Genomic DNA, 17,355 nt, shown 5'->3' with positions numbered 1-17,355 from the left:
GGTATGTATGGAACCTGCAAGTCTTACAGCAGATATTATGATAGTTTAATGGAGAGTGTTGTAGCCTCAATGAAACCAAAAAACAACAACAGGATAACGGATATAGATATAAGGTAAAAAAAGACAAACTCTCACACAACTCATGCAGTTTAATCCAAGTGTCATTTATCCCATCGTATGCTCAGTACCTTCCAAACACAGGTATCTTCACTAAAACTTCACTATTTAAACGGTACTCGGACATACGAGTAGCGTGCCTGTGTGAGACTGTTCATGCTTCAATTCATCAAGAATGTTCTGTTTTTTGAAAGAAAAATGTTTTCTTCATGGATTTCAGGTAACACAGGGTGAGCAAGTGGTATACAATTGATCATTTTGGGGGTGAAGTATTTCTTTAAATTGGACACAGTTGGTATCTATCTCCTACTACCACAGCCAGTCTGTACAAAGCATGCAATCTAGACTTCCTTTATTATTGCTGCAGTGACCGCTGGCTGCTCCTGTCCTCTGGTGTGTCTGGCATTTTTAAACACTATTGCCTCTGCCTTTGAGATAGTATCAGAATGGTCTAAGGTTTATGAAAGAGAAAAATGCCTTTACCTCTCTCACAGGTGCGTGACCAGTAGCCAGTGCCAGTGCAGTCACAGATGAATCTATTCCAGCCTTCTTTGCAGACTCCTCGGTTCTTGCATGGGTAGCTCTCACACTGCTTGCCAGGCTGCTTGTTGCACGAGGGTTTGATGCCAGCGCCATTTTGTGCCTCAGCAATCTGACGGATGTCTTTGCTTCGACCGTCAATGAAAAGGTCACGGATACAGCCCACATAGCCATAGTTGAGCATCGCTGTCCAGAGCTCAGTGGGCAGGATGAGGTTGGTGCGGTCACTGGGAAGCCCCCCCAAATACATGTCGCCCTCCAAGTCCAGAATCTCACTCTCACCACTGGCTGTGAATGGGGTCCTTCTGCTGTTTACGGAGATAGTCCCTGTGGTGGGGATGAAGGGAGTAGAGATCGGGTACAGAGCTGAATGGATAGCAACAGTGGCACAAGATAGAATGGTGTTAACCAGGGAAGAAATCAATTCCATTTTTAATTCCATTTATTTTGTATAGCCCAAAATCACAAATCACAAATTTGCCTCAAAGAGAAATCATTCTGTATACACAATGATGGAAGCAATGAACTATTACAAATTATTGTCTCATTGTATAATTTAAAGGGGACATAATATGCTAATTTTCATGCTCATACTCGTATTTTTAGTTTCTACTAGTTGCTAAAAAAAACTAATATTTTTCTCAAACTGTCTGTCTGAATATACCTGTATTCCCTCTTTTTCTGAAGCTCTCAGTTTTAGTGCCTGTCCTTTTAAGCCACCCTCCCTAAAAAGCCCAGTCTGCTCCGATTGGTTTGGGAGAAAAATATGGCGCACCTTTGCAAAGATAGTTCTCAAGCTGTAGGTGGAGATTGCCAGATGGGGGGCAACATATTCTAATAGGCCTGTATGTGAATTAGGAAGGGGAGCAAAATATGAATGCCTTGTTGAATCACGTGTTTTCTGATCTAAGCAGCCCTGAAACTGTCATGGTTCAAGAATTCTAGAAATAGACGCAAATACAGAAAAGGATGAGGAGGCAACAGGAAATATGGAATGATGTAATGATGAGTAAACTTACAGTGTAGGAAAGACTTCAGGCAGGAAAGCAAATACAAACCAGGAACACGGATAAACTCAGAAACTGTCTGGACAAGGTTAGACGACCAACTAACACAGAAAAGGAATGCACACACACTAAATACACAAGGAGAGCATGGTTATCACACAGGGTTAAACAAATCAGGGCGAAAAAGTTCAGAGTCCAAATAGACCTCTGGTGGATGGCCCAGAGGGCGACATCCTAGTCTGGTGGATGGCCTGGAGACAGACGACAAAGAAAGGACATCTCTGGAGGCTGACGCCAAAGGCAGGACCTCTCAGGAGGCCAGTATGCAGACTTGAGATCCGAATAAATTGCTGGAGCCAGAAGATTCTACTGCAACACGGTCCAGGGGGAAGACTGCTGGACCGGGTTGCAGGAGTTCAGGAACCGATTCAGACAACTGAAGCTTGGATCGGGACTTGATTTCAGGGAATTCAGTCGCCAACTGATGACCCAACTGTAGGTCTGAACAGGAACAAGAGGTTGCTGCAGCCTACCAGGAACAGGTATTGGCCGGACCGGAAATGAGAAGCAGGTGTCGGCCACAGCTGGGGAGGATCTGGTGTCGGTTGGACCACCACAGAACACAAGGAGCAGGTTGGACTACCTCATGACACAAGGAACAGGCTTGATGTCCTCTGAGACTTCTGACAAGATGCAAGGAAATGGCTTGATATTGACTGAAACCCCCGGTGCAAGAACTGGCTTAAAGTTGGCAGGGACCCCCGACACAGGAACAAACAGGACGTCAGTGGGGATAGCTGACTCAGGAACACATGCAGCAAGACAGCAGAGACAGCCAACTCGAGGTTCAGCTGGGTGCCAGGCTGAGCATCGATCATGGTACTGAGAAACAGAGGCCCGGGGTCACTGGGGTCACTGGGAATTTTGGAGGATTGATGTCTCCTGCCAAGATGCAGCCTGAGATTGAGACTGGGGTGCAGATCGTAGGCTAGCTGGGAGAAGGCATGCAGACTGGAAGCTATCAAGACCTCCAAAGGCCAGGCTGGTTCCCAGAAAAGGGTCTGGGGCTAAAGCAGGCTCAGGATACGGGGACAGCAGACTCAGGAACCCAAGGTCCATAGACTGGTATAGAGGCTGGTTGCTAGCAGGCTGGAGGTTAGCAAACTGGGGTGTAGACTGGGGGCTAGCTAGCTGGGAGACAGGCAGCGAATCAGGGGTGTTTATTAAGTCCAAAAGCCACCCAGATAAAGACCTCCTTAGCCATGGCTTACAGGAAACCTCCATGCATGCCAGCTTCAGAGCATGATCTTTGATCCCCCCACTAGGAGCTCATTTTTATTCCCCATACAGGCAACCAAGGAAATATACCAGTTAACACAGCTCATCATCAAATAAATCTGCTGGGTCCATTATTTGTCAGTTGGTACTGTCAAGTTTCAAGTATGGACCAAAACACAGAAAAGGATAAGAGGACAGCAGGATCTGACTAATGAGTAAACTTACAGTGTAAAGTCCAAAATCAGGTAGGAAACTGAGGCAAAAGTGAATTAAACCAGGAACACTGACAAACTGACAAACTGTCTGGACAAGGTAAGACGATGAATTGACAAAGAAACAGGGGAAGCACATAGAATGAAGGCACAAGGACAACAGGGTGATTACACAAAGGTGGAACAAAGTAAGTAAGTCAAACCAGACATGACACAAGGTGAAAGTTAACGTACAAAAAAAAGAAAAACAGGAAACTAAACGAGAAACCCAAGACCATGGCACAAATGACTGACTCTGACACAAATGTCTTCTTTCCACGGTTTGTGGGTTGGTCAACACTCAAGATACCCAAATGTATACACAAGCACTGGAGTTTTCATTATATGACCCCTTTAAATGTGTTTTGATATCATATTCAGTTCATTCATTTTTTTGCTATTTGAGGGTAGTCAACAAATCTTCGGTAACAACTTCATAAGTCATAAGTACTGGATAACTAATTAAAAGTACAGTGTTTAGTTTTTTTGTATTTCGTAAAGACAAGTACTGAAGAACTTTAACAACTATTTTTTATAGAAAAAGGTTATTAGAGGTAGTAAACCTCACTGATTCACAAACACAACTGACCTGAGCGTCCGTCTCTCTGGATGTCCACGTGATACCATGCACCATCATTGACCTTTGTCTGGGTGGCCTTTACCTTGATAGTCCCTGAGCCCATGTCCAACAGAAGGTACAGGCTGCCATCCAGCAGCTCTACTGCAAAGAAATCCACCTAGAGAACGTCAAATGAACACATCAACAGAAGTTTAGCAAACAATTAAAGTCATTTTACTGAAAAAGGGAATGTAAGTTGTGGTTCCTGTCTGTGAATATTTGACTTGGAATGAAAAGGCTGTCATCTGTCCACCTTCCAAACAACAAGTGTGGTTGCCTTTGACCTTAAGAGTTAAAATCAGCACGTGATCTTGGGATTACGGACTGACCTTGGTGTTCTTCTGGCTGCGAGCAGCGTCTTTGCGTTCCTGAGGTTTGCCATGGGTGAAGAGGATGAGGCCGTTGGGCTCGGTTGTGCGGAAATCGAAAGAGATGGATCCCATCCGCTTGGTGTTCCACTTTGGAAGGCTGATGTAGGCCTCGGGAGTCTCGAAAGAAATGGGGTCCAGAGTGGCCACATTCTCACACTTGTAGGACACCTCACCCTGGATTTTCATCTTAGGGTCCACAATGCGAGCCAGGCGGGACAGCTCAAGACGGATGTCATTGTTCTTATACACCACCTGTGATAGGGCAAGGATAGCATTACAGTTATTATTCTATTGTGATATTGTCAAAGATAGATATATTTACTCTTTTCACCTAACCAAGTACCTCCAGGACAACTAAATAGGTGAGGATCAAACAAGGAATCCAATATGAACCTCAACATATCAAGAATGTTATCTGTGTTTTCAAGATAAATGTGATGCATATCTGTAGACATGAATGCCAATTCAAACTCACACATATTTACAAGCCTGTCTATTAAGACTTAGATGCGAATCTCCAGTTTGCATATTTCTTACTGAATATGGGCCAATAATGATCGGCAGTAAATGTTTTTTGAACACTATGATGGTTAAACTGTGTAATTAATCTGCAGTTCCTATGACTCCCTGGTCATTTATGAATCTTAAAAGCTCCGCTGACACTTTAGTCAGATACAAGGCTGGAGTGTTGGCTCCCTCTGAAATGTTTACAGCAAGGCTGCAGTAAGTGACTCGACTCTCTCAAACACACAAAACATATTACTAATTCTGATTCATTTTTATTCAATAGAAATACAATATTTTATTTCCGAATCTAGAATTGTAGGTTTTTATGTAACTAACCACTATAGATGACTAATGACAAAGTCAGTGTTGGTCAGTCTGTCCGCTTGACTGACAAAACCATTTTGCTGCAATAAAAACGACTTACGTGAGATGAACCGAGCGAAAACTTATAAGATAAAAACAGATGTTGACAAACTACTACATTTATTTGTTGAAAAAGGGCAATCATTTGCAATATATCGCAAAATGTTTAAATTGTAAATAAGATCACATTGTCACTTAAGTATCGTGATGATATCGTATTGTGGGGCCTCCGGTGAATCTCCATAGGGCCATGTCCATACTACTCCGTTTTTACTCCATATTTGCTACGTTTACACTGAGCGGCCACACTACACCGGAGTTTTGGAGCACCCTAAACGGAGGAGTCTGAAAACTCCCCAGAGGTTGGAGGTATTTGAAAACTCCGGGGTTTTGGTTGCGTGTGGACGGTCGGAAACGGATGTGTGTTCGAAAAAATGAGCCCACACCCTGTTCGCTACTGAAATGGTTATTAGCAGCCATGACGTCTCCGTCCCTGATTCGTCACACTCACTATCACGTGACCCGTACCCGGAAGAAAACAAACAGCCAGGGCGACCAGTAATTCATTTCAACATGGATAACCAAAGTAAAGTCTGCATTTCTGTGGAGGAAGCAGCTGTTGGAGCGATTAGCGAGCGCCGTGACCAGCTGCGTCATCAGCCCTATTAAGCGGCCAAGCCAGTTAGCCGTAAATGCTATTCAGAGCTACGAGTTACAACAACAACAGTTAGTGCCTCGTTGTTTTTAGATTCTTATGAGAAGACACGGTGCTTCATTTTACTTCTTCCGTTTGGTACCCTTGAGAGACCTTAGTCTGTAAGTATGTCTGTATGAAGCATGAAAAGATGTACGAAGATATATTATATTCGCTAATACTAATTGCGGTTAGCATTTCCCCTTTGGCGGTAATGTTAAAATTAGCTTAGAAGCTAGCTAGTCGGACATGTTACATGATGTTCAGAGCTAGAGTTGTGCCCTAAAAGATGGAGCAATTCCCCCATGCCCTAACGAATTGATAGAGGGCGAAGATGCTGTCCCTATTTTTCTGCTGGGTGACCCAGCTTATCCCCTGATGCCGTATCTCATGAAGGAATACCCCAATGGCGGAGCTACACCACAGGAGCAATAAATGCTATTCAGAGCTAGGAGTGACAAACAGACAACACAGAGGAAACGAGTGAGAGACGAGTGAGAGACGAGTGATCGACGTGTGTTGACCACACTTATGGACCCATAATCTAGTAAACGTTTACGTGTAAGTGTTGATTTTAAAGTAAATTTGATGAGAGAGAGAGAGTGCCGCAGCGCTGTAACTACGTCTGAAAAATAAAACTTCTAAAACTTTCCACGAACTGTCTGTTTGAGTTTATAGAGGAAGATCTTAAGTATCAAATACAACCTTTCATTATTAAAGACTACTTTATTACTCTGTCGTATTTTGTTTAACTAAGCAAGCAATCCACTTCCTGTTTACACCGTCACGCGCATGCCCAGTGTACGTTAATGGTCACGTGCTGTCCGCCTTCGAAGGCTGCCGTGTGGATGCAGATCAACTCAAGAATGATGCTGAAACTCCTGTGTGGATGGAGATCGTTTCTATTTGACAAATCTGCATCCAAGGAGAAAGGGAGTAGTATGGATGTAGCATCACCCCATTAGGTACATTTGCATTCTAATTCTAACACCTTGTTGTGTGCTACAGCTAGGTGCAAAATCAGTAATGGGCCTGGACAGCACTGGCCTACCCACATTGTTCACCCAGCCAAGTTTAACCTGATTCAAAAATACATTTTGTAACAATAAATATTAAAAAACATATACAAATCCGTGTAATGTAATTGCTTTCTAAGGTCCTGACACTGAACTACATTTATCCAGCTAGTTAGCTATGTTACATTAATGGGACAACAATATCTACACAAGTTCTTTAATGCAGTGATTTTTTAAAAAGGAAGAGTTGACAAAGCAGAAACACGTTTTTGTAGGAGCACCCTTAATGCCTCGAGTTGAAAAAAATTCAACTCAGATTGGAGAAGGAAGCATGTGAATTGGGTTAATTCGTGGGGAGTGGAACTTGAGACAATAACTGTATACGGCCGACCACCCAGACAGATTTGCTGGACCAAACCACTGAGAGGGAGGAGAGCCGAGATGGAAGCTAAGCTAATCCAGCTAGGACCTACGGCTATTCCCACACCCAATCCGCTCTTGGTTTATGTCCGAATACTCAGGAATACTCAGGCTAACCCAGCAACGGGAAGTCGGTGGTTGTCTAAGTCTGCTTGTATAGAAGTCTATGAGAAAATGACTCTACTTCTCTCTTGATTTATTACCTCAGCAAACATTGTAAACATGAGTTTATGGTTTCAATCTCTAGTTTCAAGTCTTCTTCAATACAGCATGATGTTCATTTAGTAAACTATGGTCCATTTGGAGTCAAATAGACCATAAAGCAGGGGATGCTGTAGGCGGGGGGCTACTTTATGATCGACAGATCGCATATGGCGCCCCTTCCACGCTGCCATTCCTCCACAGTCCAAATTTGGTCACTTTCGTTTGCTAAAAAATATGATGGCGACGGCCAAAATCCAAGATACCAAAGTCGAGGCTTAAAAACTTGAGTCCACAAACCAATGGGTAACGTCACAACGACTATGTTAACTTCTTATTTACATTCTATGGTCTTTGCTGAAAACTTTAGCCAAAATTTTAGATGTTCATGTGTTGTTATATCAACAGTGACTAAAACTCTAAAGACTAGTCTTTTTCCATCTGTTAGTTTGTTCCTGGCATTTATCTGCCGTTTCTCCACTGCGGAATCTTAAAAAGGGTAAAGAAGAGAACGTGAATGTGTGTATTTATATTTATTTAGGTCATCCTTCAATCAGAGGATCTGCGGTTCGAACCCCGGCTCCGCTAGACTAATTTGAATGTTTTATACTTATGTCTATTTGGTTTAAATCTAATTGTTTCTTTGTTTTTAAAACGATAACTAATGTCTGAATATTGCAAGAATAGCCGTGATTTCACAGAAACATCAGAATTGATGTTCGTTTTGTAGTCTACAGCTGGCTCTCTTTGTTATTTTGGGGAGGTGGGTGAGGGGTGTGAAGGTCCCTCCGATTCAGGTCAACAAGGTCTTTGTTTGCCTCAGCAGGGGGATGTCTAGCTGATGATGTATCAGATCAGCGATTATGTCCTTTCAGCAGTGGATGAAGTGTTCAGATCTTTTACTGTCATAAAAGTATTAATACCACAATTTTAAAATATGACAAGTAACATTCAGCACTTTACTTTAGAAAAAGTATGTAATCAGCGAAATGTAATGAAAGTAAAAGTATTGATAGTGCAGTAAAATGTTCACTGTCAGTGTTTTACTCTGGACCCCTTAACTCTCCTCAGGATGAGCCAGATTGCTAAGGGCACTTACTGGTGTGTCACACCATAAGAATAATCACAGACTTGTGTCACAAAAACTGGGTCGGATCCAGAGGGAAGTGGGAGCTCCTTGGAAACCTAAGGGAGTTTCTTGTCAAAACAGAAATCCCCCAAAATGGCAGTGAGAGACGAGTAAATGCTGGTCGACCGCATCAATGAGGCCGTTTTGAATTTTTTTTTAAACATATTTTTGACATCTCCTCCAAACCATGGGTCTGATTGCTACCATTTTTGTGTGGAACATTATTGGACAAATCTTATCACAATTTAGTTTTCAAGATATTGAGCAATGAATTTCAAAATGGCCTGGTTCAGCACATAACTAGACCAAAGTCAACAACCGTTGGGCCAATCATCACAAAACTTGCAGGAGAAAGCCAAAATATACCATGAAGGTTATATTGACATTGACCACGAGGATTAATTCAGACTTCAAATCAGCAATTGTTTGTCCAATCAATACCAAACTCGCAGGATATGTTTCATGACATAGTTGAACCACATTTGTAAAAATTGCTTAAAAGGGGGCCACACTAGTTTCAATAATTTCATTCTTTGATTTTGGAAATTGAGCTGCTTCCTTCTTTTGAGCCAAAAAGGGTTTGAATATACATGTACACGGTATTTACACCAGTGTTTTGTCTGCAATGACATGTCAAAATGACTGCTGTGAAAAGTGCCTATTACACCAGTTTTAGCTTCCCTTCATTGGCTAACTATCCATGTCAGAGCAAACTCTAAATTGTAAATGACATGCCCCTCCTACCTGCCTAATCTCCTTTAATCTTATACTCCAATCAGGGCTCTCCGCTCACAGAATACAGGGGCCTTCTGCCTAGCACATCCCTTTTTTGTGGCATAACCTACCTATGAATGTCAAAAGGTCTGATTCTGCCCCCCCCCCCCTTCAAAATAAATCACATCGAGTAATTGTTTCTCACAAGAAAGCTCAGGAGGATTTACAAAATAAAAGCCCCCCAACTCTCATTGTATGTTAACTTGAAACTAGGGATGGACCAGTGTGGGAGAATAGTGTGTCACAATAAAAGTCACAGACAGGTAACAGTTTCTCGCAGTTACTCACATGTTAAGCCTTTTTACTTACTAACATGTATAATTTGTGCTATATAAATAAACTTGCCTTTCTGGGAACTCAGGATGGGGCTAATTTTTCAAAAATAAAAGCCCCAGAGAGTAACTTTATCCTGACAGGAAGCTCAGAATGTGGGTTGTTTTCCAAATACTTCCTGTCTAATGACTTGTAGCTTTAAAGGTTCATTCCACACAAATACATTTTTTTGTCTAACGTCTTATAGTTTTGAGGGTTCCACCCAAATACTACTTCCTGTCTAACGAGTTCATTCATTTCAACTTCCTCCTTTGACAGTATTAGTTTAGCTTCCAGCTTTTCTGGCAATGTATATCAGCTCTTAGCTTCTTTAGGTAAGCTTATCCACTTTTACAATTCAGTTTTTCAGGAGAGCAGTACAATGCATTTGTGTCTATTCAGCAATGCTGTGCAAATCATTACTGCTGTCAGCATTTACACACATTTTCTGCAGGAAATGCTTTTTCTAGTTAAACACTGGTATTGGATCAGTACTCGGTATTGGCCGATACCCAAAGCCCAGGTATCAGTAACGGGACTGAAGAAGTTGGATTTGTGCATCCCTAATTACTTAACCATTATGTGAAAATGGTTTTATGTGCTTTAGCCCATAGATGCAGGGTTTATTCCAAACATCTCTTCAGACCTCAAATCCAACCTCAACTTCATCGACCCGGGTACGCACTACTGTGAGCCCATTAGACGACAGCCTGAAGGACGTCACAGTTGCGGCACCCTGTCGCAAGCCGCGCTTTCATCACCTCGGCAGTGCGGACTCTGTGTTTAAAAGAGCAAACCCCTCGAGCTCCCAGAGAAAGAGTTCCCTGTAAGAGTTGCTCTTCATGTTGGGGGATTTCAGTCTGCAGCGGCATCCTTGACCTGAGCATTCACGGGGTTGGAGATTGCCCCCCAAATCGCCGTCGAGCTGTATGTGAAGTACTAACCTCTCATTCACACTGATTGACTGCAACACCATCCGTGATTTCAATATGTGAAAAATTATCAGGATGAAAGTGTGTGTTTCTCACAAAAAAAGATGAAATATGATTTTTTTTTTCCCAACAAGAAACGTTGCTCTCTAGCGCCAGTTAATATACGCTCGTTACATTGCGACGATCATTAATAGTCTTTTCATTAACATATACAATGTCTATACTGTATCTTACACAAAGGCTACTGTAACTTCTTGTAAACTGGCACCTCCCAAACCAAAATGAATGAATTCAAATTTAAAATGAAAAAAAGTCCCACATTAGGGGTGGGGAAAAATATATATATTCTTAGATTTATCATGATTCTCTCTTAAAAGACTGCCTCAATGCAGAAATATCTCTTAATATATTTCTCAACATTATGATCGCCTGCAATAATTCTATGAACACCATAACCTTGCACTTTATAACTGTATGTGATGTTCTACCACATGTTTCAGAGAAAGCACTCTTAGAATGACTAATGATGAATCAGCTTATTCCTTAGACATTAAGGAAAGATGGAATAATTGTTTCGTTTGCATTAAGAGCAAATTAAAACAAGCAGTGCAGAAAACAGAAAGTTTTCTTACTTAAATAGACGTATGTCTGTTTTATTTAATTAAAAAACTGGGTGGATTAAATTTAATAGTTGTATTTATAGTAAAATCATGTCTAAATTTGGCAATTCTACTTTGAAACATGGGATGGCGCTGCTGCTCTATCCAATGAAGCGTTTTGTAAAATACGTCACACAAAATGTAAGAATATGTTTGTGCACAGTATCAGCCTCCATCTTCCTTCTCCTACAGTCTACTGAATTAACCCCACAGACAAAGCACAGACCTGTCTGTGCTGCATTCAGACCCACATACACAGTTTACCTCCCTCGCCATAACAGACAGTCCTGTATGAGCGAGTGTCCGGCAAATGATAAGAAAGAAATGAAAACACTAAGTGGCCAATCTTTTATCACAGCCGCCCTAAATGCTATCAATAATAACGGGAGGATGGAGTCACAGAGGGGGATGTGTGTGTAAATTGAAATCTGCTCAAGTGGAAAATTGAAGGCTTTTTTTTCAAATTCTCTGGGCAGAGAAACACCCTCTGTCTTTATTTTGGGCACATGCATACACAAAACAAACACACCTTCTCCTCCATTCCACTCTTTTAGATGACTGTGTCTGCTCCTGCTCCTCGCCCAGGGTTCTGTCTAAGAATGCAGCGATGGTTGAATGGGTAGATTAAGGGGCGTGGCCGAGATTATCGATAATCCTCCAGCAGATTTGACAGTAAATCAACTCATCCCTTAAGGTGCTCGGGGACAGGAGGGAAAGTGTCTTTTCCTCTTCTCTCCTCTCATTGTCTTTTTTTGTTGCCTTTATTTCTCTATTTGTTACACCCATCCCCTCCTCGCTTTCTCTCTCATTCCTCTCATTCCTCCTCCATGAGTGGGGTTTTTTGCGCTGGGCCTGCTTCATTCTCGGGTATGTTGGGAATAAAAGAAAATATCTAACAATAAAATGACGTGTTTATGCAATGTAAAGTAATTAATTTATTTCAAGTTGCTAAAAAAAGCAAACTCAGCTGAAGGCTGTGTATCTACTTCAATTATCATTATGTAAAGCCCCAGGGCTGAAACATAAGAGGGATGAAAGCAGCAGGAGGTCGACTGCAGTCGACTGTTAAGCCCACATCTTTGGACAGCAGGACAGAGAGCAGGGCAGCGATCGAAAAGTCCAAAAATGACCTAACGTCTATTCCTAACCACTTTTCCTTGACATTATGGTGGCGGTATATGATGCCATTCCCTTGCTCACTTTAGAGTCTTTAAAGATGTTGCAGCAATTTGTGGGTTAATACCATTTTTTGCACAGATTTGGGGGTAAAAGAATAAAATAAAATCCACTTTAAGACACCAAGAACTCGAGGAACAGCATAGTGATTTTTTAAGAACTGCATTTTTGGAATTGAATGAGGAGCAGTTCTACTCTGGAAAGCAGCTTTCCAAGAGGCCCCTCTGAATACAGCCATTCCAGTTTTTTCTATCACCAAAATATGTAGCTTCAATTTGCCAAGCTAGCATGATATGGTTGGTACCAATGCAGCTCAAGGTCGTCTAGTTTCATAAGATGCATCTTCACCCGAGCTTTAAAACTGAGCCTGCTCCGCCTCTGAAAGACAGTGATGTGTCACCAAATCCTAACCCTGCCTAAAATATATTATTCCCAAAACACTGAGACAAGAAAGAACTGAACAGGATTTGATGGCGTTTTTGTTTTCTTGACATAGATTTTTCTAAAATATAATATTGTTACCAAAAACAGGATGGTCCCTTTTGTGGGATATGACTATGAGAATATGCTGCATGGACACAAAAGCAATTTGATGTGGTTACTGTACACATTTTGCCGCTGTGACATGCTTGTTGATAAAAGAAAGCATAAATCATATGAAATTTGGTTTTAGAAAGAAAGGAGAAGAGGGAGATGGCAGCGAGGTGGAGGTGGGGACGGTGGGTGTAGCTGACAATTTGACAAGTCACTCTGAGGGCCCTACCACCTCTCAACAATAGCAAAAGAGTCTTTCAACATGCAAAGGGAGCTTTATCAGCACGCTGCAGACGCAGACCGCAAGTTAACATGAGAATGAAGCATTAGCAGAGACCGATAGCAGGCTGAGGGATACCCAACACACACAAGGTATACATACATATACACACACTGCATATATAGAAGTATGCTGGTGTGTGAGTGACTTTGCGCAGAAAGCGATTGAAAATGTTTGACAATGGACAGTTGATAGAAATCCATCACTGCCTTATCTCTACAACCAGGCATCCACGACACACACCATTACACACACACACGCACACACACACATACACACTCTCTCTCTCTCTTATCAGTGTGTGAGAATGAGCAATGTAACACAATACGACTCAGGCTTGAAATTACCTTTTTAGATTGCCAGTCAAACAGACAGAATCAAACAGATTTAAGAAAAAAAACAAAAGCATTTGCATTCATAGAGCCTAACAATGAGAGGGGCTGTACTCTACTCCGTCTATATTTCTTGTGAGGAAGTGGGAATTTTCACATGGCACATTTATGCAGATCAGCTATTCAACCACACAGATGTAAAGTATTTAACTATACCGTTTATATGCATTTCACATGTTTTATGACAAAGTATCTGATCTTGAAACACAAGATGTCTCATAGAGACATATAACATTATTAAACTTGTTTATGATAATATTCAGGCACTGGTAGTTGTTGGTTATGGCTATTTTAATACAGAACAAGTAACAAAACCTGTGTGTGTGTGTGTGTGTGTGTGTGTGTAGGCGCTGACAGACAGAAACATTTGTCATGCCGAGATATCTGCCTTGCCCATAAATCTCTGCCTACTGAGAGTGTATAGAGAGTGTGTATGTGTGTGTGTGTGTGTGTGTGACTATCAGCTGGGTTGCAGAGAAGGATCGACCAAATTCTACACAAGGATGACATTGACTGTGAGTAACACCACAGACTGGAGGTTCTCCATTCACTCTGGCAACACACAAGCACATATTACACGCATGTCATGCAAGAGACGTTGAACACCGTTGAAGGCTGGCAATAGTTTTTCACAGTGTATATCCATCTTGGTGTAAGCCTCATGTAGACACGCCTACAATGAGCACATTCAATTGTGTTGTATCAGTCACATGGTCTTGCCATGAGACACTTTTAGACACTACCTGGTCTTGTCCACAGGGTGGCATGATTTCCTTTGCAGAAAACACAGTATGTGCTGGGATCAGTGTAGTGAAATCTGTAAAAGGGATCCTCTGAGACTGATGGTGCTTTTATACACTGATCCATTAGATAAAGTCTACAGGCATGTGTCAGTGAGCAGTGTGTGGTGTGCTCAGAGGCTCTTTATTTTAAGGACAACTTTCATATAACCAGGCGAAGTGTATGCTTTATTTTGAGTTTAATTAAGCAATTACTATATAGACATGACCTGATGAAAATTGCTTCTCTGTGTTACAAATAAAAAATGAGGCCTGGAATTTGCATGTGTGTTGATACAATATAAGTAAATTAGACTGCTCCTTATGCTGTCAGAAGGAGCAGTCTAGTGAGCGGCTTTGATAAGCAGTGGTGGATAGTAATGTGTTGCTTTTTTATGTGTGTATTTTTTGTCCGAAATTGACGACCTCACTTTGTGTCAATCACGTTTACACACCGACCACAACACTTTCGTCTGTCTGGTTTGAATTTCTGCGAGGAAATGAAAGGGAAAGGTTCGCCTACTGGCAGATCACAGCACTGCAGATGAAACAGTTCCATTGACTGCAGCTCGAGATCATAGCAGATCACGGCAGAAGATGAAACACCTGCGCCTCCTTTAGAAGAGGCACACCCCCATCCCTGGCCCGACGTCCACACCCTGTTCACCGTTCAACAGTCGCGTTACGCGCCGCTCAAAACGAGACATCTCGACTGTCAAGAATTCCACAATAAATCTGAGAAAGCATGTGAGGATCTACATGAACATAATACGTTGATGGAATCATTTCAATGTAGTGAAATTATTCACTACTTAGGTGTTTTTCTTACGAGATATACTTCAATTATGAGTACTTTTACTTCTAATTGAGTCAATATAATTACAAAGCAACAATACTTTTATTTGAATTACATTTTCGTACTCAACCCACCACTGTTGATATGAGGGGATACTGTCTCTACTCTGCAACGCTAAGATGCCAAAGAAAGACATCTAAGGATTGGATATGACTTTTAGATAGATAGCAGAATGGGTTATTGGGTTTTGGTTAAAAAATAAATAAACCTAGCACAATAACTAGGAGTACTTTAGACGGACGAATATGCAGCATCAACTTTAAGCAGTGTTCCATCATCAGACATTAAAGGAAGAAACATAACTTCATCTTATAGCTTCTGTGGTAACGGGTATGAAGGAAATCATTTAGATAATCTACATAAGAAGGCCCCGCTTTCAATTATCCAAGTGGGTATACGACAAACTTCCAGCTCAAAACATTGGATATATTAAAAAGCTCCAAGATAGAAACAACACAGCTTACTGTAGGACAAGGATAAACAAATAGCTAACAAAAGTATTCCAACAGCAGACAGCTGTTTACAGTGGAAAAAAGCTCTAATTGATCAGAAACCTCTGTTACTGTTCTCTACCTGCTCAAACAGCAGCCAGACACAGTTACAGACTAGCTGGTAAACACAGTGGAGCATTTAGCAGCTAAAGAGACACATGTTTGTTTTTTTAATCAGGAGTTGGTGGATTTTGGAATTTAAGAGTTTTATCAAGTGGACACGAACACGACTTCACAACGCAGTCTCACTTCAAACTCATCAATTGAATACAGAGGCGTAAAGGAGCAGAATACTTCCCTCCTGATGTATCGTAGGAGTAGGGGACCTCTTTTTTAAACATTGGAGGAGAATGCAGACAGAGTCCTACTAATAATTGCTACAAATGCTGCAGAATCCCGAACAGCACTCGGTTCTATTTTGCTCATGCTCTGTCTGCTACAGTAATACAGGCACAGCCAGGCTCCATATGAGTGCTTGATGGAGGTGTAATGACAATGCAGTTATAGCAATTATGTGTTATTGTAGGCCATTATGTATTTTGTAGGTCTTGAGATGTAGGCTTTCGCTGTAATTGCTGGCTTATGAAAGGCGTAATAATCACGGGCCAGCCAGCCACAGGGGCTGCCCAGGGCGACCAGTACCTGGTGCCATGGTAACAAAACATTTATCCATAATGCCGCTCTGTGGACGGCGAGGACAAGAGCATTGGCAGCGGGCAAATTAGCCCTAATGGCAGGGAGTGGAGGACGAGAGGGTGCTGGACGACAGACAGAGGGAAAGCTGGTGGGTGCTGCAGATGTGTGGGTGGGTGGGCCTGTGCTTAGGAAGGAGAAGGAATGATGACAATCTTTCACACACTGTGTTTGTGACCAAATAATGCCTGTGTGTGTGTGTACCTATGCTGGCAGTCCGTTTTCAGATTTAGAAGATTTGCTATGTCAGCTTCATAATCAACTAATCAGCGTGTGATAGAATGATATGTGTGTGTGGACAGATAATGCACTCTCACCAGATTAGTTCGTACTCATTTTACCTGCAGAGGTGGGTAGCGACGAGTTACATTGCACATTTTACTGGATACTGGTATCAGGTCACATACTGCGCTCGCATACTCGTAAAACTACTCTGATACTTAATATACACTTTATACTTATTGCTATATTGATCATATATGTTTATATTTTGACTATTGTTTTTTCCTATTCTTATATTATAATCTTTGATCAAACTCTGGCACAAGAATTTCCTTGGGATCAATAAAGTTATCTTATCTTTTTCTATGGTGTCAGATCTCTCTCAATATCAACAAATACACACAGAAGGATTAACAAATGTAATATTTTGTGATTCATATATAAATGACTCATATTTCTCAACTTACACAAAAATAGTCATACATTAAAACAGAATCCACACTTCACACACATTTACAAATGCATTTTTTCAACAGGGAATTATCAGTAGCCAATTAGATGTCTGTTGGGACCTTCTCTCCCTCATCATTTTCTCTTCCGTTTCCTCTGTCCTACTGTGTTTGTGAGTCATCTGTGTGTGTGTGTGTGTGTGTGTGTGTGTGTGTGTGTGTGTCTGGGCGTGGACCTCAGAGTGCTGCTGATACACCTGTAGCTCATTCTCCTCATCAAGCTGTATATAAAC

At 41.6% G+C, this 17,355-nt stretch overlaps 1 protein-coding gene across 8 annotated transcripts in view; it reads right to left on the bottom strand.

The window, feature by feature from the left end:
* Positions 1–17,355, bottom strand: part of nrxn3a (neurexin 3a) — a 147,177-nt gene that overhangs the window by 45,561 nt on the left and 84,261 nt on the right. For 6 of the 8 annotated variants that reach the window (XR_004213417.1, XR_004213418.1, XM_031866738.1 and 3 more), the window contains 3 exons: positions 4,142–4,435; positions 3,783–3,930; positions 601–1,023 (listed from right to left, as the gene is read on the bottom strand). Coding sequence is in view for 6 of the 8 variants with exons in the window: in XM_031866738.1 (XP_031722598.1) it covers positions 601–1,023; positions 3,783–3,930; positions 4,142–4,435 (865 nt within the window). In the remaining 2 variants the exon portion in view is untranslated. The remainder of the gene's footprint in view (positions 1–600; positions 1,024–3,782; positions 3,931–4,141; positions 4,436–17,355) is intronic. The other 2 variants (XM_031866739.1, XM_031866740.1) reach the window with 1 other exon arrangement.

This window comes from Anarrhichthys ocellatus, unplaced genomic scaffold (assembly GCF_004355925.1).
Source record: "Anarrhichthys ocellatus isolate YVR2014 unplaced genomic scaffold, GSC_Weel_1.0 scaffold36, whole genome shotgun sequence".
NCBI lineage: Eukaryota > Metazoa > Chordata > Actinopteri > Perciformes > Anarhichadidae > Anarrhichthys > Anarrhichthys ocellatus.
The sequence above is the reverse complement of the archived record's forward strand: the minus strand, read 5'-3'. Positions and strand labels throughout refer to the sequence as shown.